At 44.2% G+C, this 18,689-nt stretch overlaps 1 protein-coding gene across 1 annotated transcript in view; it reads left to right on the top strand.

The window, feature by feature from the left end:
* Nucleotides 1-1,677: 1,677 nt before the first annotated feature.
* Nucleotides 1,678-18,689, top strand: part of CPD (carboxypeptidase D) — a 47,614-nt gene continuing 30,602 nt past the window's right edge. Inside the window, 9 exon segments of the mRNA XM_030185694.1 lie at nt 1,678-1,765; nt 7,550-7,717; nt 9,539-9,704; nt 9,707-9,758; nt 9,761-9,901; nt 15,334-15,525; nt 17,032-17,196; nt 17,705-17,814; nt 18,392-18,494. Of these exon segments, the coding sequence (XP_030041554.1) occupies nt 7,581-7,717; nt 9,539-9,704; nt 9,707-9,758; nt 9,761-9,901; nt 15,334-15,525; nt 17,032-17,196; nt 17,705-17,814; nt 18,392-18,494 (1,066 nt within the window). The 5' untranslated portion in view covers nt 1,678-1,765; nt 7,550-7,580.

The following is an 18,689-nucleotide window of genomic DNA, read 5'->3' as shown; positions in this document are numbered from 1 at the left end:
CATCCACCCATGGCAAATGGATGCCTGGCTGTCTTGCCTCTCCACTTCTCTATAACACATGCCCAGATGTTCCCTTCTCCTCCCCAGCATATAGTCATGCAGCTTCTGCTTTATCTCCCCCCCCCCCCCAATGCACACAGATATTTAGCGTTCTTTCCCTCACCTCCTCTCTCCCCACCCCATCATGTCATAGAGACACCCAGTTCTCTCTCGTCCCCACCCTCAGCCACGCGGCACGCACATAGAAATTAAGCTGTCTCTCCCTTCCCCCACTCTCTGCAGCCCCATCATAGTGAGGATCACAAGTGAATGGAACGGAGACCAGTTGCACATCAGGTAGCTTTGGCACTGAATACAAAATTTGAATCTCTTCCCTTTTACTCTTGTGACGAGTGCCGGACCAGGGGTAGGGGTTAGAGGAAAAGCTACAGAAATTACTAGTAGTAGTAATACAGTGTCCTGCTGATGCTGCCTGCTTTCCACCATCCTGATGGAGCTGCCTATATGTTCAGGGCACAAAACCTAGGTGCTGGGTCTGAATCTTTTTAGCTGTCATGGTGACCTGGCACCTGGAGTTTGTGGAGCCCTGATCTATCATATTTAAAACAGCCAAGATCATCTAGTACCTATTCTCCAAATTATGCCTCATAAAATAAAAAAAATGAAACAGTATGGTTTCTGTACTGTGATTCTTCTTGAATCTGCATTGGAAATCATCCAGGACTAATTTTGAGAAATATATCCGGTTGTCAAAGCACACATTTTCCCACAACCTTATCCAGAAGTGTGTTTTTTTTAGATATACGATGATAGTTTCATTGACAAAAGGTTCACATTAGACATTTTCAAAGTAGGACACACAGTGGCCTGTTTTTAAGTGGCTGTGGAATAGAGAGGTGCATGGGGACAGAAATCTAACCCGTTCCCACCACAAGAAGTAATCTCCATCCTGGCCTTCCAGCCCCTGCTGCACTGCTGTCACCTTGCCCCCCCCCCCCCCAAAAAAAAAAAAAAAGAAAGATCTGCATGAAAGAAAATGTTGTTTTGACTTTTGAAAAACATTTGTCCCTGAAACATATGCTCAAAACAGAGAATAATCCATTTGTACTAAAGATGAGATGAAGATGTTCCATGTTTAATTTTATTTCCAATCTTTGACACCAGGCTTCCCAAGGCACAGTTAAGATGAACCCATCAGTAAATGGGATATTCTCACTGAAATTTGGCCATGTATTACTACTGTATGGTATAGAACAGTTTAGACAAATGAGCACAAAATATAACCTTTATTAGTGCTGTTTCTACAAGCTACAATACATTTTGAAGCTGTTTTTGTTGCTGCAGAGTGATTCATTTTCTCCAAGTGATATTGGGATATCCTTAACCACTTCAGAAAACATGTAGAAGCTGGTAGAATCTGGCAGATATTAGGTGCATCAGTTTAATTTCTTGTCTAGTGCCTTTTGAGGATGGAGCGGCAGAATTCTCCTTTCTCCCATCCAAGTACACTAGTTCAGCTATAAGCTTGGTTTGTATAGAAGCTATAAGCTTGGTCTGTATAGAAGCTCAGTGAAAGATGCTAGGGGAGCATGAAAATTTTACATTTTCCCTCTTTGATACAGGTGGAATGCAAGACTACAATTATGTGTTTGGTAATTGCTTTGAGGTGACTTTTGAATTGTCCTGTTGCAAGTATCCAGCAGCTTCTCATCTGTCACAGGAATGGCAATATAACCAGGAGTCTCTGATCTCATTCATTGAAAAGGTAAAGAACTGGAATATTTGTTCATTATTGTCATCATTTACATCAGCTAAAATGTAGGAAAAATGCTAACACTGATATAAACTGAGCATTGTATTAGGGATGGGAAAAGATTGTTTTCACTGTGCTGTGGATGAATAGTTTTAGGTTTTCTTCTACTGGATTACCACAAACAGAGCTGTCAGTTAAAGGTCAGTATTGTGGTGTTCCATAGCGTCCCACAGAACAATCCAGAGACTTGTGGTTATGTCCCTTTGCCAGCAGGTGGAGATAGAGAACATTCTTGTTGCATCAGGTCATGTGCAGCCTGCTTAACCTCAGTATTCTCTATCTAGCAGGTGGAGGGTCATACCTGTGCAGCTCTGCATTGATCTGGCTCCTAGTCCGTTCCCGGGCCCTGAAGAGCCTAATGTGGGGTTAAGGTTTTCCCTGTGTGGATCTTCTAGGGTACACCTGGTTGTGCCAGGTCCCTCCCTACCTCCCCCGCTGACCCCCTATCTTAGGGCTGTGTGCCTTAGGACATCTGGCTCCAGCTTCTCTCCTGTCTCTATATTAAAGAAAAAAAAGTCAACCAGACAAACTGGACATAGGTAAGCTGTTGAGCATTTAAACGGGGAGGGGGGGGAGGCATTCAGATGGAGAAGCATTGTTTCGTGACTGTGCACAGCGCTGGGGGAGTCAGTCTGTCAGCCTACAGCATACCTGTATGTCTGCACCGTTGGAATTGGTGAAACACTGCTCCCGGTGTGGCTAGAGAACAGTGTCGGGGGGGGGGGGGGGGGGGGGGGGGGGGGGGGGGGGGGGGGGGGGGGGGGGGGGGGGGGGGGGGGTGGTGGGGGGGGGGGGGGGGGGTGGGGGGGGGGGTGGGGGGGGGTGGGGGGGGGGGGGGAATGCAAGACATGTTCACGGTGGCAAATCAGCTGGAAAACCGCTTCAGAAGCACCGGAGCTTAGTTTTGCGGGAAGCCTAGGCCTCGCTTTGGTGCGTGCTCCTGCAGCATCATTTTCTCCTGCACAGTGAGCGGCGTCCGCCATGGTAGCGGGACAACTGCCTGAGCATTTTTCTCGCCTCAGCGATGCTGGGATTAGATACGCTGGGGGATTCAACAGAGTCGTCAGGGTGGATTATGACCATTCTCCCCTAAATTTGTGCTCTTCGTGCGCAAAGCATTTTTATTAAAGCGCGGGGGAGCCTTGGGATCCTTCCAAGCTGCCGTTCCCTTGGGGTTCTCGAGCCATCCAGATGCCATTTCTGCCCAAAAGACACGTGTTGAGGTCCTATGGTACGTAGATGACATCTCTGGGCCGTCAGACGTGGATGATAGCTGTTTTTCTGGAGATTCCCTACATGTTACCTCTGATTCTTGAAGAGGGGGAACTGCTGCCGGCTGAAGGGGACGACCCCACAGTGGCTTGGCTGTTTAGGAAGGGGATCTTCCAGCCCTCGTCGTCCAGTCGCTTGAGGTTTTGAATATTTTTTCCCCAGAATCCACATATCATGCCATCTGCCCCCTCCATTATATCTGGGACAAAGAGGCCCTTAAAGACCGTTCATATCCATGAGGCCATGAGAGTTCTCATTTCGGCGCAATGGGATTCTCCAGACGCCAGCCTGCGGGTGGCACAGACAATGGCACGTCTCTACCCACTGAGGATTTGGAGTTCTTACCCCTTCCAATGATGGACGCAATCACAGTGGTTACTATAAAGACCATGTTACCGATGGAAGGGGGCATAGCTCTAAAGGACCCCTCAGGACCGGAAGTTGGAATCTTCACTGAAGATGAGGTAGCAGTATTGTGCCTCCAGACGTCGGTGTGCAGGTCTTATACGGTGAGCACATGTCTTTCGAGGGTCCAGAAGACAGTTTCTCCCAACGAGCTCATTGAATCCTTGCCGGCCCTGGAATCTGGCCTTGCATATTTGGCAGATCCTTCATGTGTCAGTTAAGGAGATCTCTCTGGCAGTTACTGCTCATCACTGGCTTTGGATGCAGCATTGGGCAGCTGATGTGGCTTCAAAGTCACGTCTGGCATGGTCGCCTTTTGGGGGCAAGCTGCTTTTCAGAGAGGACCTGGAAATATTGTTCAGGCCCTAGGTGACTCCAAGGGGCAGCGCCTGCCAGAAGACGGCCTAAGGCAAGTTTGTGCACTGGCTCAGCCGGCTCCCGTTTTCGGAAAGCAAAGCATTATTGTCCAGGCTGTTCCGGGGTTTTTCGGAGACATTTCTTCCAGCAGAAGCCCCAGCCCTTTTGGGGGGAGTGACATACTTCTGTCAGCAGCCGTTAGGAGTTCCCAATGATGGGGCCCTGATTTATTTCCTGCTGGTGGTTGGGAGATGGCTGTCCCATTTTCTAGGGGAGTGGACCAGGGTCACTTCAGACAAATGGATCTCGGAGGTCAAGCAAGATGGGTACAGACTTGTTTGCGCATCCTCTGGCGGACTTTTACTTGGAGTTACCCTGCAAGGCCATCACAAGTGGCAACAGTTTGCGAGACTCGCCAAGCTGGAACGGCGGGGGTGGTACTTTCTCCAGTGCCACCATTAGAAATTAGTTTAGGTCGCTCCTCTATTTACTTTGTAGTGCCAAAGAAGGGCGGATCTCTTCATCCTATTCTCTACCTCAAGTCCGTCAACAAGGTACTGCAGGTGCGGCATTTTCAGATGCAGACGTACTCTGTTATTGCAACTGGGAGAGCTTCTAACCGCTTTTGATCTCAAGGAGGCTCTCATCACAGGCCTTTGCTCAGTGCACTGGGGCGTTCAGGTGATTAATCTGATGGCCTTCAGGTCCAATGCCAATGTCATCCACTTCTTCACCAGAGGCAGGGAGGTCAGATCTGACTGGATCAATTGTTGTTCTTCAGCACTGGCGCTTGTCTCTCCTTTATGTGTTCCCACCATGGGCTGTGGTGGGCCGGATCGTGGGGCACATCGCAAGTCACCCAGGCCCGGTAATTGTGCTGGCTCTGAACTGGCCATGTCCACGGAAAAGTACAAAGAGGTGGTCTGAGAGAAGAAACTTGTTTGTCCTCCAGACATCCAGCTTTGAAACTTCTGACCCTCCAGTGACAATCCTTCACCACCATGGAGGGGCAAAGAAACTTCCCAATTCCACATAGAATGGAGAGACCACCTTTGGGGAAAAAAGGATGGTACGATGCACAAGGATACAAAATCATCCAAGGAGCGATAGGGATCCCACACTACAGGGCCTACAATTCAGAAACCCTCCTAGCAGAGGTAATGGCCACCAAAAACACCATCATGAGGGTTAGATCCTTGCTGGAAGACAAGCGCAGGGGCTTAAATGGATCCTTGGACAGCGCCCGGAGGACCAGATTGTGAACAATGAGTGATGTGATCAAATTTGCAGATACCACAAAACTATTCAAAGCTGTTAAATCACATACAAACTTTGAGTAATTGTAGGAGAACCTTACTAAACTGGCAGATGAAATTTAATGTGGACGAGTGCAAAGTGATGCACATTGGGAAGAATAACCCAAGTTATAGCTATATGATGTTAGATTCCACATTGGGAGGTCACCACCCAGAAAAATATCTGGGTGTCATCGTGGACCAAATATGGAAATCTTCTGCAGAGTGTGCAGCAGCGGGCAAAGAAAGCCTATTGGTTAGTGCTATGGACTTTGATCCTGGAGCTAGATTCGATTCCCACTGCGATTCCTTGTGACTCTGGGCAAGTCACTTAACCTCCATTGCCCCAGTTACAAATAAATACCTGTATGTACAATGTAAACCGCTTTGTATATAGTTGCAAAAACTACAGAAAGGCAGTATATGAAGTCCTATGCCCTTTCTCTTTTCCTTTCATTTCGTTTGCTAAGCACTACAGATTGGAATTGCTAGCCAAAGCCCACTTGGTCTTTGACAGAGCTGTCATTTGTGGGGGGAGAGGGGAGAGTATCTGTTTTCCACCGCCCAATAGATCTGCTTTGGTACATTCCGATTGGTTCAGAACAGTGGAGCTGACACTAATGAGCAGATGCACTAAAAAAAATTGTTAAAGCCCTTCCCTTCCCGATTCCTTAGCGAATCGGTAAGAAACTGGCATGCATCAAGGAAATTGCATGCAAATGAGCTGGTCGCTGCTAGCTCATTTGCATGGGATTTCCTTCCAAGCCAGTCGGCCAGCTGATCATTCGCAGAGCAGCCAAGCGTTATGCTGGCTGCTCTGCGCATGCCAAGGATGTCCTTTATGGACGTCCACTCAAAAAAAAAAAAAAAAAACCAAGTCGTCCCCATAATCGTTGCAGACTTTCACATGCCAAGGACGTCCTTCACTCAAAAAAACAACAACAAAAAAAAAGGATGTCCCTGACAAGCAGGAAACTTGTCAGCAGCCTGAAACCTCAGAAGAGAAGGAGTGCTAAAAAGAGCCCCAGTTAATTTAAGTGCTGCTGCTCTTCACTTGTGTAACATTTCCATTGTTTACTGCTTTGCATGTTAAGGCAGGCTTACATCAGGCTATTAGGAAGGACTCTGAACAAAACAAAAAAGGACCCTCCCTGTTTTTCTTACCTGCCTGACATGACCACAACCACAGTTCTCTCAACAGTCCCCTCCAAGGTTGTTTTCAGCTTGCCCCCCACCGCACACACACAGGATCGGGACCTGCGAGGACGTCCAATCAAAACTTTTTGGACGTCCCTCCCTCCAGGTCTCTCTCAGCCAATCACAGCGAGTTTAAACAACCTGGAGGGGCTGTGAGAGAACTGTGGTTGTGATCAGTTCAGGCAGGTAAGGAAAACACGTTCAGGAAGGACACCATCACAAAAGCTGCAGGAAGACGTCCAGCTCGTGTTAGGCACTTGGACGTCCCTGACGAGCACTTGGATGTTTTTTTCCTTCCGATTCCCTCGCAGCAGCCCCAACGAGAGGTGCAGACCTCCGTTAGGTTTTCCATGGTAAGGGGATCGGAAAAACGGTAGTGCATCACATACACATTATAATACTAATTTGCTCATCTGCATTCCGTTTTCGTGGCTGCTACAGTGTCAGGAAAATGCCCTTTGTGCTTGTCCTGGTTTACTACTTGCCCGTTAAACTGGCTAGAACCAGTTTAAAAACCACGTTTGCTGGCTCATTAAGTTTAGTGCGTCTAGCCCTAAGAAAGGAGAAATTGTCTTACCTGATAACTTTTTCTTTAGTCAGCAGCACAGTTCTGAAGTCCTGCCCTTGGAAGACCTGGCCCAGGGTTCTGGGTGTTCTCTGTGCTTCCTTTTCAGTGCTTCAAAAAAAAAAAAAAGATTGATTTTGTGGTTGGCAGCCATACAGGTTCCTGTGATATGGCTATATCCTTGTATATGCAGTGAGTGCCACTGTGTTGTGGTTTGCTTGCTTGATTATCATTGCACCTACAGTGGTTGATGGAGCATGTGTTCATTACAAAGGAACCTTCTGCTGTTTGGGCAGATGCATACTGGATTGTTCCAGGGAGCACCTCTGCGTATGCTGGTGATTTCACTGGCTGTATTCAGTTTTCTCTTCTTCTGCCTGCTGATAGGAAGGGATAACATCCATTGTTCAGAACAGTGTCGCTGACTAAAGAAAAAAAACCTCAGGTAAGATTTAATTTCTCCTTAAATTACACGAACATGGTAACATATTAGCAATCTAGCGCTACATTTGTACCTGAGACAATAGAGGGTTAAGCATGTTAGGATAGGAAGCCATAGCATTTTTTTTAAAAATGAGATTATATCACCAGTTCTGTTTACAATGTGTAAAACTTTTTAGCAGTTTCTTTATTTCTGTATTGCAGGTGCATATTGGTGTGAAAGGCTTTGTCAGAGATGCGGTCACTGCCTCTGGAATTGAGAGTGCCATTATCTCAGTGGCTGGTATTGACCATAACATCACACAAGCAAAGGAGGACATTTCCACAGGTGCTGGCACCTGGGACTTACAACATCACAGCTACTGCAAGGGGTGAGCTGCAAAGGAAATGGCTCCATGTTAATCTTTGCTAGGGTATTAGATATCTAGTCCTCTTATTGTCATCGGCTTTGAACTGCACTTGGTAATAGCGGATTATAAACTTTGTAACTGTAGATTTTAGAAGAGCTGGCTATGTTTCTTTTTTTAGATACTTTTACAAGTAGAGATGGCTAGTTCTTGCATATTGCTAGTTTTTATTGGTTTTTTCATTACTGTGGTTTCATTCTGACGGGTACACTGTTCCAGTTTCAGTGTTCCATTTCCTGCTTAACATTTCAACTCATGCCCCATAAAGCTCTGATTCTTAGAGAACAATTGGAGGTAGAGAGTCTGCATCAGAATAACAGATTAGAATATTGAGAGACAGAGAATGGAGGCTCTATGCATTAAAAAAAATATATTTTTAGTTGTATATTTTAACAACTGAAATGGTTCTGTCTTTGAGAGTTCCTTTGCTGTTCCCAGATCTTCCAAGTTACCCAGTTCCCGGCAGGGCTAGCCCTGCTATGAGGCGAATTAGGCGTCCACCTAAGGAAAAATATTCAGGAGGTGGTAGTGTGGCAGGAGAGCATCTTCTCCCATTCTTTCTCTGGTCCCGGGTCAAGCATAGTCTCCCCTTTCCCTTCCCCATGCGGCTGCTGTCACCCTGTGACCCAGGGTGCGTTGGGGGGGGTGGGGAATAGGGATGTGAAGGGAAGATGCTGTCCACGTGGGGTGGGTAGGAAGGGAAAGAGAGGTGCTGACCAACTTGAGGAGAGGTGAATGAGGGATAACTATCAGTGAGGGGGAGAGAATATGACCTTGAACTGCCTGTGAAGGTGGGGTCACATGACTGAAGGTTCCTCTAGAACATGTTATACCTTTGGCCAGCCCTGGTTCCAGGAAGGAGACTTTGGCCAGTCCAGGTTTTGAACCTTGCATCTCAAAGTAGTAAGTATTGTTGTCCCAGTTTCTTTGCGTGGAAATCAGTGGGCAGATCCTAGTATGCATAAAGGTAGGGTTCCAGAAATCCATGATTGCCTAGAATCTTCTTCCTGGAACTGGGCACCTTGGCAGTTCTGTGTACCATAACATGATGGTACATCACCCTTAATTAGGGTCCTTTGTTATTAAATTAAACTGATTTTCACCCTACATTTAAACTTCCTAAATTAGTGTTTTTGAAAATCTTGGTCATGATTCTGACCCTGACTTACCCATTCTGGTTGTCCTAGGTAGGAAGGATAGCTCTTGATAGTATTGTGCTGCTGATACTTGGCTATGTGGAACTCTTAGGATATTTGAGCCTCATGGTACCCATAATACTATACTGTTCTTTCGATGATTGAGTGGAAGTACTGGCTAAGTGTGGCACAAGTGACAGTTGTGCAAGCGAGTCATCAGGGATGTCGGACAACAGCAGAAAAGTAAAGAATGAGGCTGTATGTGTGGGAAAGTGAAAGTGAGCAATAGGGGCTTGGAGCAAGGGGGAGGTGAACAAGGCTGTTTTAATCTGCATAGCTTTTTGCCATCCTTACTTTTGTCCACCAAATAAACTAGTATTTACCCAGAAAATCAGTAATTTTTTCCATTGACTTTGTCACTGATGAAAATAAAATAACTGAAAACGAAGGTCCCTAATCCATTAAAGAAGAGGATTATCAGGATGTTACCTATTGAGCATTCTGAGCTGCTGAGCCTATTTTTCTTGCTTCACATTAATGTTGAAAAAGCCTCTGTTTTGCTATTCTGGTGCAGAAAGATGTGAATTCAGCAGCAGAATACTTAGAAGGCAACCAGTGGTAATTCTGATAAGCACTAATTTTGTGTGTAGGTACACAGCAGTGACTACGGCAAACCTCAAAGTGGCAGAAGGACCAGCTGTGGTAATGAATTTCTCTCTGCAGCCTGTGGCCTTCATGCCTGCTGCTGACAGTACACAGAAAGTGACCACTGGCACAGCTTCTACCCACCAATCCAGACCTAGCACAATGAAGACAGAAGTACACCCTCCCAGCAGCAGCCCATTCAGCCGGAGGACTTCCGCCACCACCATACTCTGATATGGAAATCTTTCTGAGGAAGTACTCCAACGAATACCCAAACATCACACGGCTCTACTCTGTGGGCAATTCGGTGGAGTCACGGGCGCTGTATGTAATGGAAATATCTGACAACCCAAACATCCATGAACCAGGTAAGGTATTCTGGCACATAAATATTAATTTTGTAATATGAGTCTCCATCTTTGCATAGCCAACAGTTTTGTTTCTTCTGAATAGAAAGGAAGTATGTAGAGATCATAAGCAGAAGAAAATGTGCAAAGAATGTGTCAGGAGAGACAACTATAAAGTATATACAGAAGCAGTGAAGAACAGTTAATTTGACAAAAAAAAAAAAGCAAAGCTGGTCTTTTTGAAGCTAGGATAACACCAAGAAAGGAAATAATTTGAGGATACTTGAACGCGCCGTTCACAGCCGCTGCCTTGATTTTCCTCTCCGCTCAAGCCATTCTCGATCCACTTCAATCCGGCTTTCGCCCCTTACACTCGACTGAGACGGCATTATCTAAAGTCTGCAATGACCTGTTCCTTGCCAGATCCAAAGGTCACTACTCCATCCTCATCCTCCTCGACCTATCCGCCGCTTTTGACACTGTCAATCGCAATTTACTTCTTGCCACACTGTCCTCATTTGGGTTCCAGGGCTCTGTCCTCTCCTGTTCTCCTCTTATCACTCCCACCGTACCTTCTTACGGTTCTTCCTCCACCCCCATCCGCTCTCTGTTGGAGTTCCTCAGGGCTCCGTCCTTGGACCCCTTCTTTTTTCAATCTACACCTCTTCCCTGGGCTCCCTGATCTCTTCTCATGTCTTCCAATACCATCTTTATGCTGACGACACCCAGCTTTATCTCTCCACACTAGACATCACTGCGGAAACCCAGGCCAAAGTATCTGCCTGCTTATCCGACATTTGCTGCCTGGATGTCCAACCGCCACCTGAAACTGAACATGGCCAAGACCGAGCTTATTGTCTTCCCACCCAAACCCACTTCTCCTCTCCCTACACTCTCTAATCTCAGTTGATAAACACTCATCGTCCCCGTCTCATCTGCCTGCAACCTCGGAGTCATCTTCGACTCCTCCCTCTCCTTCTCAGCGCATATCCAGCAGATAGCCAAGACCTGTCGCTTCTTCCTCTACGACATTAGCAAATTCGCCCTTTCCTCTCTGAGCACACCACCCAAACTCTCATCCACTCTCTCATTACCTCTCGCCTTGACTACTGCAACCTTCTCCTTACTGGCCTCCCACTTAGCCATCTATCCCCCCTTCAGTCCGTTCAGAACTCTGCTGCACGTCTTATCTTCCGCCTGGACCGATATACTCATATCACCCCTCTACTCAAGTCACTTCACTGGCTTCCGATCAGGTACCACATACAGTTCAAGCTTCTCCTACTAACCTTCAATGCACTCGATCTGCAGCCCCTCCCTTCCTCTCTACCCTCATCTCCCCTTACGTCCCTACCCGCAACCTCCGCTCTCAAGACAAATCCCTCCTTTCAGTACCCTTCTCCTCTACCGCCAACTCCAGGCTCTGCCCATTCTGCCTCGCCTCACCCCATGCTTGGAATAAACTCCCCTGAGCCCATACGCCAGGCCCCCTCCCTGCCCATCTTCAAATCCTTGCTCAAAGCCCACCTCTTCAATGTCGCCTTCGGCACCTAACCACCTTACCTCTTCTCAGGAAATCTAGACCTGCCACAACTTGACATTCGTCCTTTAGATTGTAAGCTCTTTGAGCAGGGACTGTCCTTCTTTGTTAAACGTACTGCGCTGCGTAACCCTAGTAGCGCTGTAGAAATGTTAGTAGTAGTAATCTGTAAATGGGGGATACATTATGATATTGTATATCCTATATCTAACATACAAGTATATGTGAACCTTATCCAGACGGTTGCATAATTCCCATATTTTGATCTCTATCCAGATCAACATTTAGGGTTGGTGGGGTACTTCACACATGCAGTGTTTTTCCCCTATAAATTTTGACAACTATGTGTGTGAAGGAGTAGCCTGGTGGGAGCAGGGGAGTACTGCAGAATTGTCAAAATTTTCTGTTGAGTGGTCAGTAAAATTTGCCAGTTGGCATTCCCGTTCAGAAGATCTGTTGGAGAATGTTGACATGGATAAGTCCAGATTAATCACTTTGTCCAGTTTGGAGATTGCTTGCACTCAGTCTGCCTGACTCACAATTTTCCTGAGCTGGGCTCTTTGTTACAATTAAAACCCTTCTAAGAATAATGTTTGAGTGTCCTGCTTTTTTCCATGTGCTTGTCCCTGCTGCATCCAGATCCAGTGGGAGAATCTGCCCAATCAGTAGCTTCTCTCAGGTCAAAGTGTAGCAGGTACTGGGTTGGGAGGCTGCAGTACCCCTTTTTTATGCTAGGTTGTGACTTGGGTATAAACACTTCTCTCAACACTGTAGACATGGACTTTAACATTTTTTTTTAATCTGACACTAAGCACAGCAACAAATGCCAAAAAACAGAGTAAAACAACAATCATGGCAAAAACTGCTCTCTTGATCAGAGTACAGTTGCTTTACAAAGGGAATACAATATTACAAGGACACTGCACACTCCTATACACTAAGCCATTTTAGGCAGCAAAAAAGAAATACTACTCTTCAAAGATTGCAAAAGCACCTAACAGCAGTTCTTTACCATACCCTGAGATCTCTTACAACATTTAACCCACCCTCTGTTGGTCTAACTTCACTCCCTTTAGCACAGGATCTGGCAATCCAGCTCAAAATTATTTTCTTGACCTCTTCCTTTGCACCAGCAACCAATAACGTATCACCACTCGCCTACTTCCAATGCTCTACTGCCAATTAGTACACTTCCTTCATTCAGTATCCCAGCAGTCACAGTTACACACCGTCATTCAAAGTATGAAATCTACTACGGCACCTCATGACCCCATACCATCCACTTTTATCAAATGATCCCAACCAGAGCTTACTTTCATCTATCATACAATCATCGCCTCATTTTTCCTCAGGAACGGTCCCAGCAGCCTGGAAGCTAGCAATCCTGAAACCCAAACTCAAGAACCTTTACTACTGAAAAATGCAGCTATCGCCCCATAGCAAACCTCCCATTCCTCAATAAAATTGCAGAAACTGTAAATTCATTCTCAACTCCTTGACTTCTTGACTAAAACAAATGCTTTACAATCCCAATCAACTGGATTCATGCCAAACCACAGTACCGAAACTGCTCTGCTTGGTGTCACAACATATTACACATCATAAATTGGGTCAAAACAGTTCAATTCTATTGTCCATTGACCTCCTCCTTCAGCATTTGATCTTGTTAATCACACCTTACTCCTAGATAAACTCCACCGGATAGGCATATCAGATGTTAGCATTTTCCCTGGTTCTATTCCTACCTTACTGTCATTCCTATGTAGTTAATTTCCAGGACACAGCATTGGCACAATTTATACAGACCTCGGGAGTCCCTCAAGGATTCATCCTGTCCCCTATGCCAGTCAACATTTCTTAGTCCCACTACTTACCCTAGGCTTCACTGCATATATATATGAAGACGATATTCAGCTGTTACATGTTATAGACTACACTGACACACTCATCATACAGATCATTAATCAAAAATTGATGCAGATTTACAATTGGCTTCACAAAAACAAACTAATACAACACAAACAGAATCTAGTAGTATCCTTTTCCTCAAACAACCCCAAAACTACCTTATCTCAACCTGTTCTTTTAGGCACTACTGTAGTCCTCAAACACCACCTACAAAAATCCTAGGAGTAACTCTAGATAATACACTCTCTTTTTGACCACACGTTTCATCTGTAATTCGGCAATGCTTTTATAAACTGACAAATAAATACATTCAATCCAACTCTTTCTTTCATTCACCCACCAGTACTAAATATACTTATTCATTCTCTTATTAGTAAACTAGACTACTGTAATTCTCTTTACTAGGCCTCAGAACAACGATGTTAGGCGTCTGCAAGTAGTCCAAAATACTGCAGTTAATTTATGCACAGCAAAAAGAAGTTTGACCATGTCATCCCACTTCTGAAGACATCCCACTGGCTCCCCACTGCCCCTTCACTTTATTTACAAAATTCTGCTACTAGTTTTGAAAACTCTTCAGTCAATCAAACAACACCACGACCTTATCTTTCCCCCCGCATTCTTATCCCATACTCAAATTTAAAAACGCTAAGTTCCTCCTGTCAGAATTTGTTTGTAACCCCCTCCTTTCGTGAAATTATACTAGGAAAGCTACCTTTTCAGTCTAAGACCCAAAACATTGGAGCAAGCTCCCAGAATTCCTTCGCCAACAGACAATCTCTCCAGAACTTCAAAACTAAAATAAAAACATTGCTTTCTGTGATACATATTCCTAATTATTCTGGAGATGCAGCCTGTTGGACCCTCTCGACCAGTCTCAGCTCTTCTTTCCTTTCACCCACCTCCTGTCCTGTTAGGGTATTGTAGTTCTTCCTCCCCCCCGCCCCCAACCCCTCTCAAATTTTTCATTACTTTTTTTTAATCACCTCTCTGTATTTTATAATTTAACATGTATTTAGCATGTAAGCCACTCGGGCATTTTTTTTATTGATCTTGAAACTTGTATGTATTTTTACCTCCTTCCAGGATCTCAGTAGGCATATAACACAAGCAGAATGGATGGACCAAAGTGCAGGGTGCCAATACACTCATGTATCTGAGGGTCACATATAATCTATGGGATTGGCGAAGATTTCAGTGGGAATTATAGTTATGCTAAATCCTCTTAATGAGAGGTTTGAGAACATCACATGAAAAGAGGGGGGAGGGTAGGGTGGAGAGGGTGAAAAAGTAAAATGTGAGATTCTGATAATGAATATAGATGTTAAATGCCTTTGTTGTTCTTGTAGATTCATATGCAAAAGCTGTATTTCTGTACTGGTTTTCAATAATAAAAAGTTGAAACATAACACAAGCAGAATAAAAACTGAGGATCCAATTATATGTGTGATTGCTGTCTGTCATAAACCAAGACTACTCCTCTCCCCTTCTCCTGGAATATCCACCTTTTGTGCTATGCCTAGAGGTGGGCATCCCAGGAGAAGGGGAGAGGAGTAGTCTTGGTATGACTTGCACCATCCTTCTTAAACCACGTGTCCATTAGTGACTACTGACTAACTGCATATGTCACTGTTAGTCACTAACAGTGCTAACTGCTAACATCTTGCTAAAATTCCAGTAGTACATAGCTATACTAACAAATAAGCCACGCTTAAAGCTACAGTGCTACATAAATTGTACATAATGTTGTTAATAAAAATGACCATTTACAAATGATACATAGATTTCAAGACCCTTTTGCAGAGTCCATATGACCTCTTTCCACTGATTAAGAATCCCTGGCTTAGAGCGCGCACTTTTCAACTTGCCTTTTATATTGCAAAGATTAGAACTCACTCTTAAGAAGAGATTTTTTATTTTTATCCTGATTTACGAAGAACGTATTAAGATTTCACATGCAAGCTGTGTGCAGATGCAGAATTTCTAATTTGAGGTGTTCTTTCAGGTGAACCAGAGTTTAAGTACATAGCAAATATGCATGGGAATGAAGTGGTGGGCAGAGAGCTGCTCCTCAACTTGATTGAATATCTCTGCAAGAATTTTGGAAGTGACCCTGAAGTCACAGGTCTTGTTGAAAACACTCGGATTCACATCATGCCCTCCATGAATCCTGATGGGTATGAAAAGTCAGTGGAAGGTAATTGATGAACTTTAGAAAATTAAAGAAGCAGGGATGCAAAAATCATTTTATTATTTTATCAACAGAACAAGAAAACATTAAGGAGCCCTTTTACCAAGTGGTGGTAAAAGGTTGCATGCGCTACCCGATTATCACTGGAGCCGTCACCGGCGGTAAGGGCTCCAGCAGTAAATGGCCACATGCCACTTTTTTAAGTAGCTCATGGCCATTTACTGCCTCTGTTCTGAAAATGCCTTTTTACCTGCTGTGTTAAAAGGTGACCTCGACATGCAGCAGTCTCAAGTGCCGAGGTCACCTTTTACCACAGTGGGTAAAAAGGTGTTTTTGGAATAGAGGCAGTAAGTGGGCCGTGTGCTACTTAGTGGTGTGCAGCCATTTATTGCCAGAGCCCTTACTGCCTCCTGTTTAGGAGGTGATGAGGGCTCCGGCGGTAATCGAGCAGCACGTGGCGCTATCCGATGGTAATCGAGCAGCACGCGGCGCTGTCCGATTACTTTCTGGTACACCTACTCCCCGCCCACTGGTGCTAAAAAATAAATACTATTTTCTAGCACTGGAAACTGCACGGCAGAAACAGAACTACTGCCGGGCTTCTGGGTGAGGCAGGAGGTAGGGCCTATTCACTGTGTGCTAGCCTGGCGGTAGCCCTTAGCTCTACCGCCAGTTGATAAAAGGGCCCCTAAATATCCTGTTTTTCTTGACCCTAAAATGAGGAGAGAGAAGCAGAAATAAGACCAAAGATTTAAGAGATTTGTATTTTTATTTTATTTTTTTGGCTCGTGGTAGATCTGTAACTGCTTATTGTGTCTTGTTCAACTTTTACTATTTCTTTTTAAAGTCCTCTGAATGTTGTAGGATTGTAGGTTCTAACTATATATACAGCAGAGAAAACAAAAATTTCACTTCACTTTGCATCTGGTCAGTTAGATAAGCTGTCATCCATTAATGAACAATTATTGGATAGCCCGTGGTGCTTGCAGGGTGCAGGTACGTTGTATCTGCAGGCTTATATCCATTGTTTTTGAAGGGAAACCATGTGTAGTAGTACAGAATACCCAGGCACATTCACTTGAGAACCCTACATAGAATTTCCCTTCTCCCAACTTTCCTCTGCCTTCATTTTACTCCTTGAGTAAAGGTACCTGTGCTGTCAGGTAGGGAAGATGAGGGGTAACTTTTGCAGACTTGTCCTGAAGATAAACAGTGGAGGCAAAATGTAATTATCCTGATCTCCTGAGGAGAGTTGGAAGTATTTTGCCATTATATTTCTGGTCAGTGTTTTCGCTTTCATTGCTTCAGATCCCGAGGTAAAATCCCATTCAAAAAGAGAGGGAAGTATGCAGGTTTCAGCATCTTAATAATTTAAACAGAAAATTATGACCTCTTCTGTCACCTTGGTCTGGAGAGTTTTATATTGTAAGAAACTTGAAGCTGTTTCCTTTGTCTAGGTTTTGAAATTTTATTGTGGCTCACTTGTGTATATGGATTTTCATTCCTGTGTAGGAGACATTGAGAGTGTCCTTGGAAGGAACAACAGCAACAATTATGATCTGAACCGCAACTTTCCAGATCAGTTCTTTACCATCACAGATCCTCAGCCAGAAACATCAGCTGTTATGAGCTGGATCCGATCGTATCCCTTTGTACTGTCAGCAAACTTGCATGGAGGTATGTTTGGCAGTCTATTCTCAGCTTATTCATAGTGGTCACTTCCACACCAATTTATTACCATTAGAATTAGAAAAATATTCAGAAATCTTAGGTGCCAGAAAATGTAGGAGCAAGGGACTTCCTTTTTTTTTGCATTTTTGGATAGTTTGCTGTTTGTTTTTAGGTTTTGTTTTGCTTTTCATTTTAGACATGCTTGCTGTAGCTATAGCACCTGTTGGAGAGGGTCGTTTTTGTCTGCACATGTGCAAATGTTGCAGTCCTGAATGTATGAGCAGGAGTGAATTGTATTTACTGTGAAATTTAGAGTACATCTGTGAGTTGTGCTGTCTCTTCATGCGGTTTCAGTGGAACTTAACCTATTGGCAAGTTTGTCTTCTAGTAACCTTTCCAGCTCAAGGTGTTCTAAACTCATAGCCTGTTTAGTATAGTTGTAGTCAGAAAAGAAACCATAATAAGGCTGTTCTTTGTCAAAGTATGGTAAGATATAGCATATCTCTTCCTGCAGGCTCTCTGGTAGTTAATTACCCCTATGATGACAACGAGAAAGGATTAACTGTGTACAGTAAATCTCCTGATGATGCCATATTTCAGCAGCTTGCACTTACCTATTCCAAGGTAAACCTCGGTGAAATGCAATAGCAATAATACATACTTTTAAAAAGTGAAAACATCCCATTTTGTTTGTGGGTTTGTTGAGTAGTTCATAGGTGATCCAGCTGCCAGTGCTACTTCCAAGGTTTTTTTCTGCAACCACTGTGAGTTTCCCCAGTCGATGTTTATTTATGGGTTGGGATCAGATTGTCTGTCCTATCGTCATGTAGTTGCAAGCTGAAATGTATCTATCATATTTTATGCCGTTGACATACTATAAAAGAATTCCAAATTCAATAATAGGACAGAAAGATCCATAAAGAAGACACAGGACCAAAAGAATAACACAACCAGACAATGTCAAATGAGAGAATGAAACTTACGACTCACTCTCCATTTCCCAATGTACTTCAGGTTTCCCTTTCTTCTGTTTGTTTCTAAAGTTTCAAGAAAAGACAGTAACTCTGGTTGCTGAGGCTTAGAACTTTTTTTTTAAACATCTAGGCATTTTGGATTGTTTTATATTGGCTATATTTCTGATTCTTTCTGTCCTTGGTGAACATCAATGTACAGTTCAATATCTTTTTTGTTACTCTTTCAGCAAAATTCACAGATGTACAGTGGTGTTCCCTGTAAGGATATGTACCCTGATGAACATTTCATACATGGAATCACAAATGGTGCCAAATGGTACAATGTTCCAGGTACTGCACCCACCTTCAGCAATCTAGCAATATATGCCAGAACAGGGGTGGGCAGCCTTTTTATACACAGGGCCGCATAAATGTTGATGCTATTCCTAGTGTGTCAGAACTGGAAATGCACAGAGCTCCATAGACATCCTGTGATAAGTAAAAACTTTGAAAAAAATGCTTTAGTGAATATTCAGAAGATATTTC

Source organism: Microcaecilia unicolor, chromosome 13 (assembly GCF_901765095.1).
Source record: "Microcaecilia unicolor chromosome 13, aMicUni1.1, whole genome shotgun sequence".
NCBI classification, from domain to species: Eukaryota; Metazoa; Chordata; class Amphibia; order Gymnophiona; family Siphonopidae; genus Microcaecilia; species Microcaecilia unicolor.
This window is presented reverse-complemented; position numbering and strand designations above follow the sequence as displayed.